This window comes from Sphaerodactylus townsendi, linkage group LG07 (genome assembly GCF_021028975.2).
Source record: "Sphaerodactylus townsendi isolate TG3544 linkage group LG07, MPM_Stown_v2.3, whole genome shotgun sequence".
Taxonomy (NCBI): Eukaryota; Metazoa; Chordata; class Lepidosauria; order Squamata; family Sphaerodactylidae; genus Sphaerodactylus; species Sphaerodactylus townsendi.
In genome coordinates this window covers 125,374,204-125,392,456 of record NC_059431.1, presented here as the reverse complement: position 1 = coordinate 125,392,456, position 18,253 = coordinate 125,374,204, and the positions used below count along the sequence as shown (strand labels likewise).

Genomic DNA, 18,253 nt, shown 5'->3' with positions numbered 1-18,253 from the left:
GTTGCTTCAGAAGCAAAGCCACCGAACTACCACCAAGCTTATCTCCTGGAAGTAAATCTAATGCCTTACCGAGCCCACCATTTTTTCTAAACTAAAACCTCAGTGTTCAGGGTTAAATTGCCAGTGGTTGGCACTTTGCTGATAAATAAGCTGGGTTTGGTGGTAACCAATTTGGGCACTTTCGGTTCCTTCAAAAGTTGTTTGCCATCACTGCTTTAGAGTGTTTAATATATTTCACATACATGGTCCCAAGAATCCCTCATCCTCACTTTCCCACACACTATTAAGCCAGTATTATTATCCTCGAGGGGAATCCGTTGGAGGGACACTAACACCCAAAGAGATTTGTTTAGCACAGACTAGACTACTTTTGTGGGAGAAGAATACGCTTTGCCTTTGGTCTCCCTTAGTTAGACATTTCTACCCTGAAGGCAAAACCTCTGAATCCACAATTTAAAAGGTTTTGAGTTAATCAACTAATCAGTTAGTTGACCAGGCATTTCCTGAACACAACAAAATCCATAAATAAAACAATCCAGTTTTCACTTAAATTGAAAAGCAGTCCTGCTCCCTAGATTCAGGTCAAACCCCACAACCAGCCCCTTGGAATCAAAATTACTAGGCACACAGCCAGCAGAGCCCTTTTTCCAACCAATGGTTTGGGTCCAATCCTTATTAGAGATGCACATGTTGCAGAACGGCTCATAGGAAGTTACAAAGGAAAGCATTTGTTGAGCATACGCTCGACAACGAAGCAACAACTTCTGCTGCACCGAGCCACAGCATTTGCTGTTCTAAGCAACAATAATGTCATCAAAAGCTGTTAATACAGCCCTGAACTGAGCATAATCAAGAGAAGGATCTGCCAGAGGGTACAAAGTATGGTCAAAAACAGCCAACCCAACTCAGTCCATCCTCTTGGATTAAAATGTTCCAATACCCAACAAGTATTCCTGGCATAAACCAGATCCATCAATCCACACACCCAAACTCTCCAGAGAGCTTACCTGGAGAAGCAAATCCAGTTCACCAGTCAAGAGTCTGCCCCTTGTGTGGAGGAGACTCCCGGTTCTTCAGATTAGAGTCATAGAATCATAGAATCACTTAGAACATCCCTTTTTCAACACAATAAAAATAATGCATTTTCAAACCCACTTTCACAGCTGTTTGCAAGTGATTTTGCTATTCCTTGCAACTTTACAGAGCACTTTAGGCAAGCAGTTTGAAAGTGCATTGACTACGTAATACTTTGGAATGAGCCATAGAGTGTGGAAAGAGACCCCAAAATGGGGTGTAATACCCTAAAGAAATTTTGATGTCGACATCCAAAAGAAATCGCCCCTGCAGGAACATCCCAGAAATTTGCCCAAGAATCTTTGTTCTGCATTGAGTTTTCTGTATTGCATTGCTGTCAATGGGGGTTGCAGGCCTTGGGAGGGAGCACATTTCTGAAGGCACAGTCTCAAAACTTGCAGGTCTCATCAGGAGACTGCTTAATGATAGATACCCCTTAGAGTTTGGCAGGTGCAGGATTGTTACCCAGTTCAGGGGGCCAAGGTTATATGGACTCCCCTCAGTAACTGTAGCACAACCCCATCTCTATTAGCTCCCTTTGGAAACAATGGGGATGGGGCACCTCATTGGGAATCCATAACTTTGGAATCCTTTGAACCAAACCTCCACCAAATCCTTGAGTGGGAGTGCATAAGGACAGTCTCTCTGATGATACGCCTGTCACTTGAAATTGTGGTGCTGATATGTCTAAAAGTGCACCCCTCTGTATAAGGCAAATTCAGTTCAAATGTCCTGGTACGTAAAAAAATAGAATTTGATCGCATTAATTGGAGTGGGTCAGCCATGGAGGGCATCCAACTCAGTGGGTTTTGCCCAGAGACTAGTTTGCTCTGTTACGCTTCTGCCCAAGGGCCATCAAGTCCAACCTCCCAATGCATGAACACACAATCAAAGCATTCCTGACATATGCTGATCCAGCCTTTGTTTAAAAACCTCCAAAGAAGGGAGACTCCACCACTCCTCGAGGCGGTGAATTCCACTATTGTCGACCAGCTCCTGGACGGATCAGGGAAGTTCTTCCTATTGTTTAAGTGGGAATCTCTTTCCTTCACCTTGAATCCATAAGCTTCTTAACCACTATGCCCCTCATTGGCTCTCTAAACACGAACTTGAACCATAAAGATGAAGTCACTACTGCATGCTAAGACCCCGTTCCTCAAATGGGGACTTTTAGTTTGGTGCGTGACATTCTGGGCTGTGCCAAGCTCTGGATTTATATGAGAAAAGGAGAAGATATATCCTGCAGAGCCAGAGCCAGACTAAGACATCCCATGCAAAACTCAAATGGCACACCCTCCCCAGTAATTCCTGCCGGCCACACTTAGTGGGACGCCTCCCGACACGAATGCCACGTAAATGAACCAAAGCACGGGGAGAACCCCATCAGATCTGTCTCTCCCTCTGCCACCCACAATCCACCACCCAAAATGGGCATCACTCCCTGCCTTGCACCACAGCTGCCCACTGAACACCTCACACGGCAGCGCCAGAGGTGCGGCTCCTGTTCAGTGGAATCCAGAAATGTGTATTTGAGAAGCTGCCACACGCTCCAAGCAAAGAAGAAGAGGAGGAGGAGGAGGAGGAGGAAGAAGAAGAGTTTGGATTTTTATCCCCCCTTTCTCTCCTGTAGGAGACTCAAAGGGACAACAACTCTCTTAGTCTCCCCTCCCCTCACAACAAACACCTTGGCAGGGTGGGTGGGGCTGAAGGAGAGCTCCAAGAAGCTGTGACCTAGCTCCAAGGTCACCCAGCTAGGCGTGTGTGGGAGCGCCCAGGCTAATCTTGAATTCCCCAGATAAGCCTCCACAGCTCAGAGTGGCGGTGAGCAGGGAATCGCAAACCCGGGTTCCTCCAGATTAGATAATACACGAAGCCTCTTAACCTCCTATGCCACCTGCTGGGAAACGCGAACCATTTCATTCAGGACCATATGACAAGTTTCAAGGCTGCATCAAACAACAGTACCGTCCTGGCAACACAAGTGCGTTCTGTTTGTACAGCCACAGCGGAGGTAAGTTCCCACAGGAAAAAAATGGCTGTCTAAAAAGTTAAAATGTATGAATAACTGCAAAGGTTCCAAGGACAACGTATTCATCCTCAAGTCTCCTCATGTAGGTCATAAGCATGACTAACCTATTATCCAGTGGAACTGCAAGGGCGTTGGCTACTGGGTTTTATGGCATGCATTGTTACTAATTTCCAAAGCTGCAGCTCAAGTAAGAATTTCGGCGAAGGGCACATGACTGCAAGTGAAATTAACATTCCGCTTAAGCACAGAATTGCCACAATGTCTGCTTACTTAAAACCCATGGCTCTTTGGACAACGGGGGGGGGGGGGGGGGGGGACAATTTCATGGGGAAACGGCCAAAAGTACAGGTGGAATCGAGGAGAGTCCATGGCATTGCCATCAGTGATGCATGGCTTAACCCTTTTGAGACCGAAAAGTACTAAATTGCAAACTCCAAACCCACTTTATTTATCACCGCAAGAAAGTGCCAACACGGCAATTTTAACCTAGAACACTGAGGTTTTAGTTTAGAAAAAGCAGGTGGAGCCCGAGAAGGCAGTAGCAATTGTGAGGGAATTAAGCTTGGTGGTAGTCGGTGGCTTTGCTTTGAAGCAACTGTGCAACTCTTCCAATGGGTGAATCCCAACCATAGGAGGGTTTGCTCAGAAACAAGCCCCATTGCCAGCAACTGAGACATACCTCTACTCCCAGGTAAAGATCATGCTTTAGTTCTTCGCATGAAAACCAGTGGGGTTTAACAGCGCTTAACAGGGTTATCTACACTGCTTCCCCAAAAAAACTAGGGTCTTAGGTCTAATGCTAAAATATCAAGCCCTGCAAGTCTATGTGGCCAAGGTCTACGTAATGTGTGTGTGGGGCACTCTGTTTGCATGTTCCCCCAGAGAGGGCTCTGAGTGCCACCTCTAACAACCCGTGCCATAGGTTCGCCACCACTGGCATACATGAAGCACAGGATGAAAACCTGGGAAGCAAACCCTGGTTAAGGCAGAGTCTGTACCCAAAGACAAAAACTGTAGGTTAACAGCAGACTAAAATGTAATTCAGTAAGTGAATATTCCAACTCCGCATGTGTTACACATACATTTCTACAAAGGAAATAACAAACAGGAACACATTTCTTGAAAATGGAATGTAGCAGAACAGAGCAGCAGAACAAAATAGCCTCTGTGGTTGATGCAACCCCTACACTGATACTGATCCATAACACGTCATTAAATGCAACATTATTGGTTTGTTGGGACAAAAGATGCATTTTATAATTATTAAAACTTTTTATTCGCTCCCGGTATAAATCACTCGTTTTGTGCTTCGCTCTTCTTCGGAAAACGAGCACGGAGGTTTCTGTCTCTGTCCCAATTGTGGCTTTGTACGAAATCCTCTACGTTTTTCAAAAAGCCTCTCATGTTAAATGCAAAATGATCCCTTAGATCTATTGCAACTCTTCACTTATGCTGGGGAAATCCTGATTATCTGCCAAGGCTCTCCTGCTGAATCTGGTCAGCGTTCTTCATGCCTGAAGGATCTACTGAGACAAACCATGAGTCACAGTTAAATCCAGTCAGAATAACTCATGCTCAAAGGGCAAGGAGAACGGAACCCTGAAACCCATTTTGGATTCCCTAATCACAGTTAAGAGCCCGCCCTGCACGGCCCAGGCTAACCCGATCTCAGATATTAAGCAGGGACAGCCCTGGTTAAAATTTCTTAACTGGCAGCCGCGTGAATGAATCAACTGTGACTTGAAGGCACTTTCTACCACTGATCAAGGTTAGTGGGGAGCTCGTGGACTTGACGACACTGTTCTTTTTTAACCATCAAGTCAAAGTCAACTTCCAGAGTCACTGTGGGATTTTCAAAGAAAGAGATGTTCAGAGGCATCTGTCATTGCTTGTCTCTGTGTAGCAACCCTGGAGTTCCTTGGTGGTCTCCCATTCAAGGACCAACCAAGGCCGACCCTGCTTAGCTTCCGAGCTCCAACAAGATCACCTAGCCTGGGTGCCTTGTTTGTGTGCGAAATGCCATCAAGTTGCCTCCAACTCATGGTGACAGTATGATCAATGTCCTTCCCAAGCATCCTGTTGTAAACAGCCTTGCTCAGGTATCACAAATCTCCCTTGATTAAGTCAATCCATCTCACGTTGGGTCTTCCTCTTTTTCTGCTGCCCTCAACTTTGCCTGCCTTCATCTTTGGCCTTCTGTCTCTTCCAGTGGCTCTTGGCTTCTCATATCGTGACCAAGTACGACAGCCTCGGTTTAGTTATTTTAGTTTAGTTGTCTAACCTTCTCCAGATGTTCCTGGATCCATACCCCATCAGCCAATTGGCCATGCTGGCAGGGGCTGATGGGATTTGTAGTCCAGGAACATCTGGAGAGCCGCAGGTTGCAGACCCCTGTTCTAGGCACTGTTCAGGTCTGAATGTGTACGGTAACTTTTTCTGTCTGTTTCTAAAACGGCTTTCAAGGCCAGACAAGTTCAGAGGGGTTTTGCCATTGCCTGCCTCTGTGTCATGACTCTGGTATTCTTGGGAGGTCTCCCATCCAAATAACTGGCCCAAGAAAGCTTCCAGGGAGCAAGTGGGGATTGGAACCTGGGTTTCCCCGGTCTTAGTCCGACACCTTAACCACTACCCCACACTGGCTTGCACTAACCCCTTCTATTTCAGAGCAGTTAAAAAATCAGCATGGATGAACAACTGAATGGGGGTGTATACACACAGTGGTTTGTTGGCTGTAACTGTAAAGTCACAATCCAGGAGTAGCCACTTCTCAATATCACAAAGCTTATTTTTAGCTTACTTCCTGACAACAGACAGTTCTCAGAGTAATATTACAGTAGGGTGTAGTCCAAACCGAAAAGCTCACGCCCCGCTCTAGCACACATCTGACCTACAGAGGAAGTATTTATTTAGAACCTTGCTCAAAGCTATTCATTAACAGGGATTCACCACAGAATCTGCGCCATAGTTTCGATAACATTCACCCCAGCTTAGCCATAACACCACTCCATATCTTGTCCCAAACAGGAAAGGGCAAGGAAATGGGGGCAAAAGAAAAGGTGGATAGAGCGGGGAGCAGGCACGCCCATGGGGCATTTGTGACCATACTCAGGCAATTGAAAACATCTCATCCACACCAGATCAAGGATAACAATGGGATAAATAACAGGGGAAAGTAAACTTGGCAGTTGCTGGCAACGGCAAACAAAGGTCAGGCACAGCTGAACTTCAGGATGTAGGGTTAGGTTAAGTAAGAAGAGCTAAACCCAATCGGAAATGAGGATCGGAAGACGTGAGGAGGTGGTCCCGCCCTCTGAGCTCGGCTCCGGAGACACGAGTCAGCTGCTGTGCGGAGTAAGCTGAGTTGAGCTCAAGTAACTCAGCAACCAATCGGAAAGCAGCACAGGGAGGTGGTCCCGCCCTCTGAGCTCGGCTCCGGAGACACAAGTCGGCTGCTGTGTGGAGGAACGGGAGGACTTGAGTTGAGGTACGACTCCGCCAACACGAGTCGAACCTGAGTCGCCTCGTGTGTCCGGAAGGGGCCAAGGATAGGCTGACAGGTTAACCTTAGCTTGCAAATCCAGGCTTTGCCAGCCATTGGAGCTATAGTCCGGGGGCGGGGGGTGCTGAGGGGTTGCCATCAGGTAACGGCATGAAATCACTTCCTGGGAAACCTGGAAGTGAAGACACATCTCTAAGAAGATCAGAAACTCTATATAAAGCCATAGAGTTTCTAGCAATTCCTAGAATGGACTGAAATCACGTTATGCCATCATCCAATGGTGATCTCTCCCCACCTCCCACCAGCTAGCAGAATGGGAATCAGGAGATCTTTTGCCCCCAGCAGCACCTTGGTAAGCCCAGGTTTTATAGCAGACCTGGGCATTATACGGCCCGCGGGCCACATCCGGCCCGCCGGATGACCCTGACAGGCCCCTCAGTTGGAAGCTGAGGGCGCTTTGAAAGTCCCAAGAGAAGCCGGGTTGCCTTGGCTGCCAGCTCTGGGCGGGCTTCTTCAAAGCACCTCGCCTGCCTTTGGGTCCGCCTCCACAATATTTTCTGTTTCTAATGCGGCCCCATGGAAAAAATAATTGCCCACCCCTGCTTTATAGTGATGTTGGAGAAATCCCTCGCAAACAATTGCTGAAGTTCATTCAAAGGGCACACATGTGACAGGGGCATCTTCTGAACACAGAGGCCGGTGCCTCGAAGAAAAACTTCAGGACAGCAGAAGTCAGGCTCTGAGCGGCAGCTTGCGGCTGGAGATGAGGAAAGGAAACTATTGGGGAGGGCAGGATGGGTATAAAGGTCAAGTTAGTCTCCCGAGCAAGCACTGGGCCATTGCTGATCCATGGGGTTGACAGAACATCACAACATTTACTAGACACACCACGTTTACTGGATGGTTTGTCATGGCCTTCCGCAGTCAGCTTCCTGACAGCCACACTAAAGCAAACCACATCTGCCATAACAAATGTCTAATAAAATATTCATATCGTCCTTTTAAATGCATTTTTTTTCTTTTTTGGCTCCTGTTATCCCTTGGATTTTGTGTCAATACTCTACGCCCATGGTGGCGAACCTTTGGCACTCCAGATGTTATGGACTACAATTCCCATCAGCCCCTTCCAGCATGGCCAATACTCTACGCCCATGGTGGTGAACCTTTGGCACTCCAGATGTCCAGAAGATCCAGGAGCAGCAGTGGCGTAGGAGGTTAAGAGCTCGTATATCTAATCTGGAGGAACCGGGTTTGATTCCCAGCTCTGCTGCCTGAGCTGTAGAGGCTTATCTGGGGAATTCAGATTAGCCTGTGCACTCCCACACACGCCAGCTGGGTGACCTTGGGCTAGTCACAGCTTCTCGGCGCTCTCTCAGCCCCACCTACCTCACAGGGTGTTTGTTGTGAGGGGGGAAGGGCAAGGAGATTGTAAGCCCCTTTGAGTCTCCTGCAGGAGAGAAAGGGGGGATATAAATCCAAACTCCTCCTCCTCCTCCTCCTTCTCCCAGAGATTAGATATAATTCTAGGCAGAGGCATAGCCAGGAAAAATGGAGCCTAGGAGCAAAATCTGAATCCTCCTCCCCTCCCCCCCAGTGCACAGGTCTACCGCCCGGATCTGGCCAGGCACCCAGGTTTACCACCCGGAGCCGGTGAGCATGACCCGTCTCGTCCCCCATGTGATTAGATGATGTGCACCCAGGGACATGTGATACCCCATGGGTATCCCTCTGGCAGATACTCCCTTGATTCTGGGGCATCCCCAGGTCCCACCTGGAGGTTGGCATCCCTACCAGAGTGAGAAGGATGTCAGGACCATGCCTGTCAGTATCTTGATGTCTTGCTGTGTGTGATTTACACTTGTTTTCCTGTTTCCCTCTTCCCTTCCTAGCAACCTCCTGTTAGCAATCGCCGGGCACCAGCCCATGCTCAAAGAGGTGTGAAAGGTTCCCAGGTCCTTTGTAGCTTTGTAGTAGAAACTGTAGTGGACATTTGATGTGGGGCGAAATGGGGGGGGGGAATTAAAAGATATAAGTCCTCGATCTGAGCTCTCTAGCTCAGATCCTGCTTTACATTGTTACTCTTTGCAACACCTGGAATAAACTGCTTTTGGACTTTCCTACGGTCTCTGTTATTTCCATGTTCGAGACCCTGACAAAGGAAACCACAGCTCAGCCAGCATCTCTGGGATGAGTCTGCAGCTGGGGACAGGGGGCGGGGTACAAAGTCCAACCCACCAGGGCTTGCCGTATTCCAAGTCCTTTCCATGGTGTTTGACACTGGCCTTGGAAGGAATGGGGCTCTGAGAAAAATCATGGAGCACTTAGAGATATAAAAACACACTCACACGGGGCGAGGGTCAGTGTCCCTCTATGGAGCATAACTCTAAAGCAGCTCTCTCCCTCTTTGCAGCTCTGGGAAGGAGACCCCACCCGGTCCAATTTCCGCTGGAGACTGTATTATCTCAGCTGCTGCAAAGAGACAATCTGGGGGAGTAATTAAGTTTTCTTCCAGTTGCTTATAGTCCAAGGACTTGCCCCGGGCAACCATTATGTACTGAAACCATCTCCGTGTTATTATGGAAATAAAAGAGCCGCATTCAACAGCAAAGGGTTGGGTGTCCTTATAGTGACACGTCCCGGTTCTTTTTCCCTACATGAACTGTCTTTCTTTGCAGTGAAAGGCACTGAGTCGAGCTGTGTATTTTTTTTTTAATCCTTTCAATGAAAACGAGCCCTTGAATTAAATCTGGTGCTAAAATAGTTTAGACAATTCCCATTCAAGAACAGAGCTTGTAGGTTCTCATAGAACAGTGATGGCGAACCTTTTCGAGACCGAGTGCCCAAATTGCAACCCCAAACCCGCTTATTTATCGCAAAGGGCCAACATGGCAATTTAACCTGAATACTGAGGTTTTAGTTTAGAAAAAACAGTTGGCTCCAAGGCACACGTCACTCGGGAGTAAGCTTGGTGGTAGTCGGTGGCTTTGCTTTGAAGCAACTGTGCAATGCTTCGAACGGGTGAATCATGACCCTAGGAGGGTTTACTCAGAAGCAAACCCCACTGCCTGCACCGAGCTTACTCCCAGGTAAAGGATCAAGCTTTAGTTCTTCGCATGAAAATCAGTGGGGTTTAACAGTGCTTAACAGGGTTGCCTACACTGCTTCCCCAAAACTAGGTCTTAGGTTTAATGCTAATAATCTCCCTGAAATAATTACACTATTATCACATGACGAACTCTGTGCATGCATGCCCACAGAGAGGGCTCTGAGTGCCACCTCTGGCACCCGTGCCAAAGGTTCGCCACCACTGTCATAGAAGCTTCTGCTAAAATAAAATATTGTTAAGTCTCTACAATACCACAAACTTGTTTGTTTTTCCTGCCACTGACTAATTCTGCTACCCCTCTGGAACTGCTGCACACTGTAAAATTTTCCTTTGCACCAATCTCCGGGATATTCAGCCCAAATTCTTCAAGTCACTCAAGCCCAAAAACTAATTCCAGAACAATTCAATGGTATCAGTTATTTGAAGTTCAATAAAGTTAGATAAAGACTTGGATTCAAATCCAGCCACCTCCAAAGGCATTAAGTAAAATGGGAGAGGGCACTGTTGATCTTGGCGCTTGGTGACCATGACGAATGTGGGCTGGCTGCCACTGACAGAGGAAGACTACTATACAAGCTATGCTCTGGGTTTTACTGAATATGCTTAGAAATAGAAAAAGTATCACCAACTGAACTAATCTTAGAATTCTCTCCCCAAAAAGCAATCATTCCACATGCCCATTTATTGGCTGTATGACATCTACTGGGTTGATCCACTTGTTAGGTGATTTGTCCAGCGTACATAAAACACTCATTACTACATCACTACATAAACACTGTCCAAACCATGCAAAAAAGTTATCAAATATTACTAACTACATTGGGAGGAAAAAAAATGGATGAACCAATTCAGACAGGACCCCACTCTCTTGCTAAATATATAAGCGTTTGATAAGAAAGCTGTTTTGTAGAGAATATCTTTTTAGCACCAGAGACTTTAACAATACAACCCTACGGGTGTAACTCTGTTTAGGACTGCAACTGTAAATCTAGCCAGACACCCCGATGAGGCAGTCGAAACAAAATTGAAACTGCGTCCAATATTTTATATGCCACAAAAGCTGTAAGTCACTCATGCATCACCGCAGATGGGAGTTTTACTTTCTGCCTCAACTCCAGTCCCTTCTGAACACAGACCTGCATCTCATATTTCAGCCATTCTAAATAATAAATGCTACCTTCTGCTGTGAATCCCTACCTGTAACACCTGGAAAGCCCCTTGGGGGAAAGCGTTAGAATGTTCCATTGCTTCCCACATGTCCCCTTTCACGTGTATTGACACATGTGGACGCTCAAACAAGGGTTTGGGACGCTTCCCCAGAACTGAAACCAGTTTGGGAAATTAAGCCCATTCTGAGGGAAACCTCTTCCCTCTTCCTGGCTAGCTTGGAAAACTGACACATTCACCAACAAAACGGGAGCAGAACACGTGGTTTAGGGATCTCTGCCTAGATCAGGGGTAGGGAACCTTTAACACTCAAAGAGCCATTTGGACCCGTTTTCCATGGGAAAAGAAAACACTTGGAGCCGCAAATAATTTTTGACATTTAAAATAAAGATAACACTATATATATATAGGGTTTTTTAAAACCTTTTACTCCACTCATTCTGAAAAGCGCATGGATGGATGTGCTGCTCCCACACATTCCTGCAGGAAGATGGCAAGAGATGACAGTTGAGTGGTTCGACATTCCTCGCCGTGAAGACCCGGCACCTGCTCCAATGGGGGGTGCCTCAACCTGCTCCAATTGGGACCATGGGCTAGAGGGGATAGCCAAGGGCGCCGCCCAGCCTGCAGAGTTGACCAGGGCGGAATGAAGTTGGTGTGCCTGCCCTGCTTCCCGTAGGGTGTGGCTCAAGATGTGTAGTGCAAGCGGCCTGCGGCTTGTGGAGCCACAGTGCAAGGGCAGAAGAGCCGCATGCGGCTCTCGAGCCGCAGGTTCCCTACCCCTGGCCTAGATGGTGGGCAAGCAAGCTCCAAGTGCTTCTAATAGGCTGCCAGTAACCAGGGAACAATCAGATCTTTTCCAAAGCAAGGCTTAGAATTTATGTAGGGAAATACAGGAGTACAGGAATTAAAAGGTATTCTAGCAAAAGGAGAATGCAGTTATTGTGTCCAGAGGGATAAGCATATGCGGAGTCAGGAGCAAAAACTATCAGACTACAGCCACACTGCCAAGAAATCCAACAACTGCTATATGCAGTTACGTGAGAGGAGAGAAACTTAAAAGAGAGCCATGACCCCTTGGGCGAGTGGGAATTCTGCACGGGGAAACAGCCAGGAAGAGACCATCAGCCAATGACTGGTTCTCAGAACTGTGCACACTCTACAGAATCACAGAATATGATGATCTCATGATAGAGACTTGTTGCCTGTGAATTGGTTTAGGGATTTCCCTCCTAGTGTATGTGTGTTTGTGCTTCAGATTCATTTGTTGTCCACCTCATGAATAGTGCACAAGTTTAAGGATATATATGTTTTAAATATTTTCATTAAAATGGAGTTTTTAATCTTGTATTAGAGTCAGACGGGGGTGTTGTGTTTTTGCTGTTGACAATTATACTGTCTCAGGCTCCGCTTTGTATGTAATTGGAACTGTATTTGTCTCCCCCCTCCTCCACATGAAGCCTGCTGGGTGACCTTGGGCCAGTCACAGTTCTTTCAGAACTCTCTCAGCCCCACCTAACTCACAAGGAGTCTGTTGTGGGAAGTGGACGGGAAGATAATTGTAAACTGCCTTCAGGCTCCATAAAGGTAGAGAAAAATCAAGTTATAAGAAACCCAACTTTTCTTCTTTTTCTGAGGTTCAATTCAGAATTTCAAACGCTAGATGCTGGCTTCAGCATCATAGTAACTTACAATATATCAAACATTACATTTGTCATACAACAACCTTGTAATGTAGACCCAGAACTATTTATGCTGATGAAGTGCTGTTAGCATTTGTTCAAACGGCTAAATTAGATGTGTGTGTGTGTAGGGGGGGGGCGGTGTTTCATGCATATTTGTACACACAGATAGCCATTCTATCTTGGGCTGGGACAAAGGGTTCTTGGAAGTGACTGAACACAGTTGGGCAAGGTGATAAGGACAAAGTATAACCCTCCACACAGGCTGTTGGGGGTTTTCTGGGCTGTGTAGCTGTGTTTCAGCTCTTGCCAGACCACAGCCACATACCCTGTTTCCCCGAATATAAGACATCCCCAGAAAATAAGACGTAGTAGAGGTTTTGCTGAAGTGCGAAATATAAGGCATCCCCCAAAAGTAAGACGTAGCAAAGTTTTTGTTTGGAAGCATGCCCGACGAACAGAACACAGAACAATAAGACATCCCCTGAAAATAAGACATAGCACATCTATGGGAGCAAAAATTAATATAAGACACTGTCTTATTTTCGGGGAAACACGGTAGGACAACCCACAAAAGTCACGTGATTTCTGCTGTGAAAGCTTTTGATAATACATACAGCACGTTCCTATGCACTCCGTTGTTGATGTATAGTTCACATTAGATGCGAATGGGCATCCATGTACAAATTTCCCCTTCTGGACACATCTAGTTCAGCCTCAAAGCCACAAAGAAATTATGGCACAGGCAGGACCCGAGGTCTCACAAAGATCAAACCTTCTGATGCGCACAGGTGCCCCATGGCTTCCCCCCGAGTCAGTTTGATCTTTCAACTGGAGAGAAGCCAACCCCATCACAGTTGCACCAGAGGAGACCCATTATTTAAGTGAGACAACTGCCCAAAGAGCCACGCCTTGGATATCCAGCACACCAGACCAGGGGCAAAACAAACTGGCTTTTGAACAAATAAAACCTTGTTCGGCTTTGCAGAGGGACGGACTGTTGTGTCTGTCCGTCTTCCATGTCCCACCTTCAGCTGCTAAAATGTATGCAAGGGGCCGCGTTTAGGGAACATGTCAGCATGAACACCACTGAGCCGTGTTTCAAATCTGGGTCTGAACACACCTCCCTGCAAAGCACAACCTCAGCCTCCGACTGGACACAAACAGCCCTAAAAGTGCCAAAGGTGGTGCCCCTGCCATCTTCACGCAAGCGAAGAGACTCCCCGGAGTACGCGGTCGGTGTTTGTGGGCACATGTTCTGCTTCAGAGAAGATGTACCCACAAAAAAGAAAAGTTTAAAATGGGATCCGGATCAATGGCTGCTGCACGATGAGAGAAAACCAGATGATAAACCTTTTTTTCTTTTTTTTAAGAGCCAGCTCTTTTACAACCTGTGAAGAACAGTTAGAACCTTCGGGACCGCATTACCCCATATGTCACTGTCTCGTCCCTCTAATGCCCGCCGCAGAGGCAGGGGCATTCTACTGAGGTGGGTCCCCGGCCCCTCGATGATGCAGTTGGCCTCCACACAGGCCAGGGCCTTTACGGCTCTGGCACCGGCCTGGTGGAACACACTACCACCAGCTGTCCGGGCCCTGCGGGCCCTTGGAGAATTCCGCAGGGCCTGAAAGACCGAACTGTTCCACCGGGCCTTTGGAGGGACCAGCCGCTGATAGTGCCTCTGCCACCCCACCCCCCCTCTGCTACAGGGTCCCCTAACATCATTGGGACCCATTTCTTTTCTGGGGAGGGTTGGATATGGGTTTCGTGGGCTACTATTTCAGAATATAACTGTTTTAAATTGTATGTTTTATATATGATTTTATGTTGTTCACCGCCCTGAGCCCTTCGGGGATAGGGCGGTATACTAAATTTAATAAATAAATAAATAAAATAGTAGCAACCAAGTCCCATTGCTGGCACTGAGAGACAATGAATGATCAGAGAAATGGATTTGGGTTCCAAAAGGAGGCCCCCAATTGTTACCTTTGGGGCTACTGAACAGATGAGCCGCGTCAGGAGAGCACCCTAGTTCCACAGTCTGCAGCGTTGTTCCCTGTGGTATTTGCAGTAGACAGACAGCAGGGCCAACGCAAGCCTTGGGGTGACTCTGAATAGGCAGCTATAAATGCACGTAAATAAAAACAAGGGGTCCCGAACCACCCAAGCTCAGATTAAGCAAAGCGAAAGGGAAAGACAGCGACTCTCCAAAGGTGTGGGCTGTACAGCTCCCTGGTGAGGGTCTGAAGGAGAAACGGGAAGGAAGAAGGGAAACCACGGGCCCGTCCTAAAGCCCCCACAGACTACAGCACAAACGGTCGCTCAGAAAAATGAGACGCAGGATGTCGGACTCCTGAAAGCACCGTCTAATTTTACCAACAGGAAAAAATAAGTAATAAGGCCAAACGTGCCAGGAACAGAGGCCGGCTGCACCCAACTCTCCCCCACCCCAAACACACACAAGAATGGTTTAGTCAGGGAAACATTTCATTGTCCTGTCCCATGTCTGGAAACTTTAATCTGCTTTTATGGTTGAGTGTCAGTGCAGCATAAAGAGCAGCAGACATGAATCTGCAGAACCGGGTTTGATTCCCCCCTCCTCCACATGAAGCCGGCTGATCTTGGCCCCATCCCAGTTCGCTCAGAATTCTCTACCCACACAGAGGAAAACCACCTCTGAACGTCCCTTGCCTTGAAAACCCTGTGGGACTGCCGTGAAGAGGATGTAACTTGATGGCATTTTCCACCCCCAAGTGTAGCATTAACTGCTCAATATTCTCTGACCACTCCCTTTTGGGATCTTGAAGCACTGTTTGTGTGTGTGTGGGGGGGGGGGGACACAGCCAGGAGTTCTCCCAAGAGAAGCAAGTGGGGGGGGGGGGAGCAGAGAGAAGGGAGAGAAAAAATGGGTCAGGCCCAGGTAACACAAGAAGAACCGATCACAAAGAAGAAAAGTTTCAAATATGGGGGCCAAGGAAGACAAAGAAAGAATTTGGTGCGTTTCGGGGGCTACAGCCCACTTCTTCCGAGACGACAACCGGCCACACGTGGATCGCCCCACAAAAAAGCCGGAATCCAATGCTAAGTCTGCGAAGTGCCACAAGACTCCCATTCATTTTGGCTGCCACAGGTAACACTAATCCCCCCCCCACACACACACACACTCAAAGGCCGTTTTCAGAAACCGGGAGGAAAACACAGCACATTTCCAGTGCTGTTCCCATTGTCTCCCAGATGCCAACTGGCAGCCACAAAATCAGTTGGGAGATCTGACTTGGCAACATAAACACACACACACACACACACAAAGCTAGCCTCCTACTTTCCAGGAAAGCCTTCCAAAACAGCCTTCCTCGTCAGAAGCACCTGCCCTCTGGCACCTACAGTCCAGCCAGCGGGCACCTGAACTCGTTGCCATCCTTCGGAAGAAGTTGGCACAGCCAAGGAGAGCTGAGGATGGGAGAACAGGGGGCCTCGGAAGAAGGAAGGCCCCCAAGCGTGGAAAGAAGCAGCCAAGCCTCGGCAGATGAGGGGCCGCTGCCTGTCCCACGGCCCCATTCTGACTGCCCAGTGCCCGGCTGCAATTGTAAACCCCACAAAGGAACGGAGTGTGCCAGGTGGGGATGGAGTCTCCAGCGCAGGGGCGTCCAACTCTGGCCCTCCAGATGTTCGTGCTGGCAGGGGCTGATGGGAATTGTAGTCCATGAACATCTGGACGGCCAGGGTTGGAAAGCTGAAGGAAGCGCCTTGTCTAAGGTAAGCCGTGTTGTTTGTATGAGAAGTAATAAGGGAAGCAGACTTTTGTCCCAAATCATAAATGTCAGAATTTATTGTTTCGGGGGCCTATTTGTCTACTAGCGGGGCCCGGCCACGCGTTGCTGTGGCAATTGTCCTTCTGATCAGTCTGCAACCCAAACAGATGTCTCATCACAGTCTGCAACCCAAACACAAACATTCTAAGGGTGACAGTTAAACACAAACAGTTTCATGGCCTGGTGCGCCAGGAAAAAGACGTTCTACCTGGCTCAGGTATGGACTTTCGGCAATTGGAAGGTCCGATTACCTGCCCGCAACAGGGAGGGAGTGACTAACAAAGTCACTGTTAGCTTTTTATATAGATAGATTTGGGGAGACTGGTCTTGGGACCCTCCTCTTTCGAAGCCAGTAGCCCAGGACTTCCAGCCACAGGAAATAGGACCTTTAGGGTCGGCCAGTGGTGCAAAGATCAAGCGTTAGCCCTGAATAAGATCCCGGCTGGGTGGCATGGGTCAGTCCTCAGCGGGGAAAAAAACTGTTTTAAACCGTTTTGCAATTAATGTGTCAAAAGGAACATTTTGAATGGTGTTGCAATTCAATTGTTAAAAGGGTTTGTGTTGCAATTAAACTGGGAAAAAATGTTTCAAATCGTGGGGCAAGATGACTCCCAAGCCCCGCCCCTCAGGAGCCCCCCTGGAGTTGCACATCCTGGGGACGGAGCAGTGCTACTCGCGAGTCACTGGCAGAGGGGTTTCTTTTTACAGCTGAACTCCCCCCCCCCCCCATGCAAATCTTCACCCGGTGGCTTTAGCGCGGGGGGCGGGGCGGGGCGGGGCAGGGAAGGAAACTTTGCCCAGAAGTTGGGCTGGGGGGTCACGCCTCGCCCGAAAAGGGATAATCGGGCCCCTCCGCAACTGTGGAGGTGCATGCAAAAAATGTAAGGGGGGGCATTGCCTAGAAAGCTCTTTTTAAAAGTTGCTGGGAAGCCAAGGGAGAAGGAAGGGGGGGGGGGGTACTGCAGGGCATGCGGGACCCCACTTACCCGGACCAGGTTGCTGACGGCGGCTTGCACGGCGGCCACGGGGGCGGTGAGGTCCGGAATGGCCTTGCCGTCCACTTCGCCCTCCTCGTGCATGATGACCAGGTGGGAGATCTGCTGCGCCACCGGCTCCAGGATACTCTCGATCGTGCGGGTGTGGAAGACCGGCATGGTGGCTGGCCAGGGGAGACAGAGCAGGGAGAACTTCCACAAGTGGGCTGCAAAAGCGGCGGTGCAAAAAAAAACCAAGAAAAGCCCCCAAAATCCCCCCTAAAAGGGCCTCGGTTAGAAATAATTATTAATAATTTTTCTTGGAAAATTCCGGCGGCGGGACTCGAACTGATCACCCTCGCGCCTCCTCGCCCGGCAGCACCGCCTGCCCGGACCCGAGTGACGCCCGTCCGCAGCCAGGCGGCGACTTTCAGCTGGCGCAGCCTAACCCCCGCCCGGCCATTCCCGCAAACTCCACCCCAAACGTCCGCCCCGCCCCTAGACGCCCTCCCAGCCAATCAGACAGCGCAGACCTTCGCCCTCATTGGCCGAGCGCCTCTACCCGCCCGCATTCCAAGCCCACCTGCTTTTTTTTTCCTCCCCCGCCCCCTTTCCCCCTCTTCCCAGCCCCAGAGGGAGTTTGGTTGCGCCGACGCTGGTTTTCCCTGCCCTGGGGTGACGTCAGACATTCTGCTGTCCTTATAAGGAGATTATGCAAGCCGGGACACCGGCGGGGGGGGGGGGAGGATTCCTGAGCGGGGGACGCCCCCCCCCAGCCCCAAGCGGCCCGATCCCTTCGCTGCTTAATTACTCAGCAGTAAGTTGCTGAGCCACTGCCAGGAGGAGACCTGCTATCCTTACCCACCGACCCAATACGTGGCAGAACTGGGTGCCAACTCTGTTAAACAAA

General features: G+C 48.7%; 1 protein-coding gene across 2 annotated transcripts in view; it reads right to left on the bottom strand.

The window, feature by feature from the left end:
* VCL (vinculin) overlaps positions 1 to 17,769 on the bottom strand; it is a 137,240-nt gene extending 119,471 nt beyond the window's left edge. For both annotated transcript variants that reach the window (XM_048503064.1, XM_048503062.1), the window contains exon 1: positions 17,356 to 17,769. In XM_048503064.1, coding sequence (XP_048359021.1) covers positions 17,356 to 17,523 — 168 coding nt within the window. In that variant the 5' untranslated portion in view covers positions 17,524 to 17,769. The remainder of the gene's footprint in view (positions 1 to 17,355) is intronic.
* Between the last annotated feature and the right edge of the window lie 484 nt (positions 17,770 to 18,253).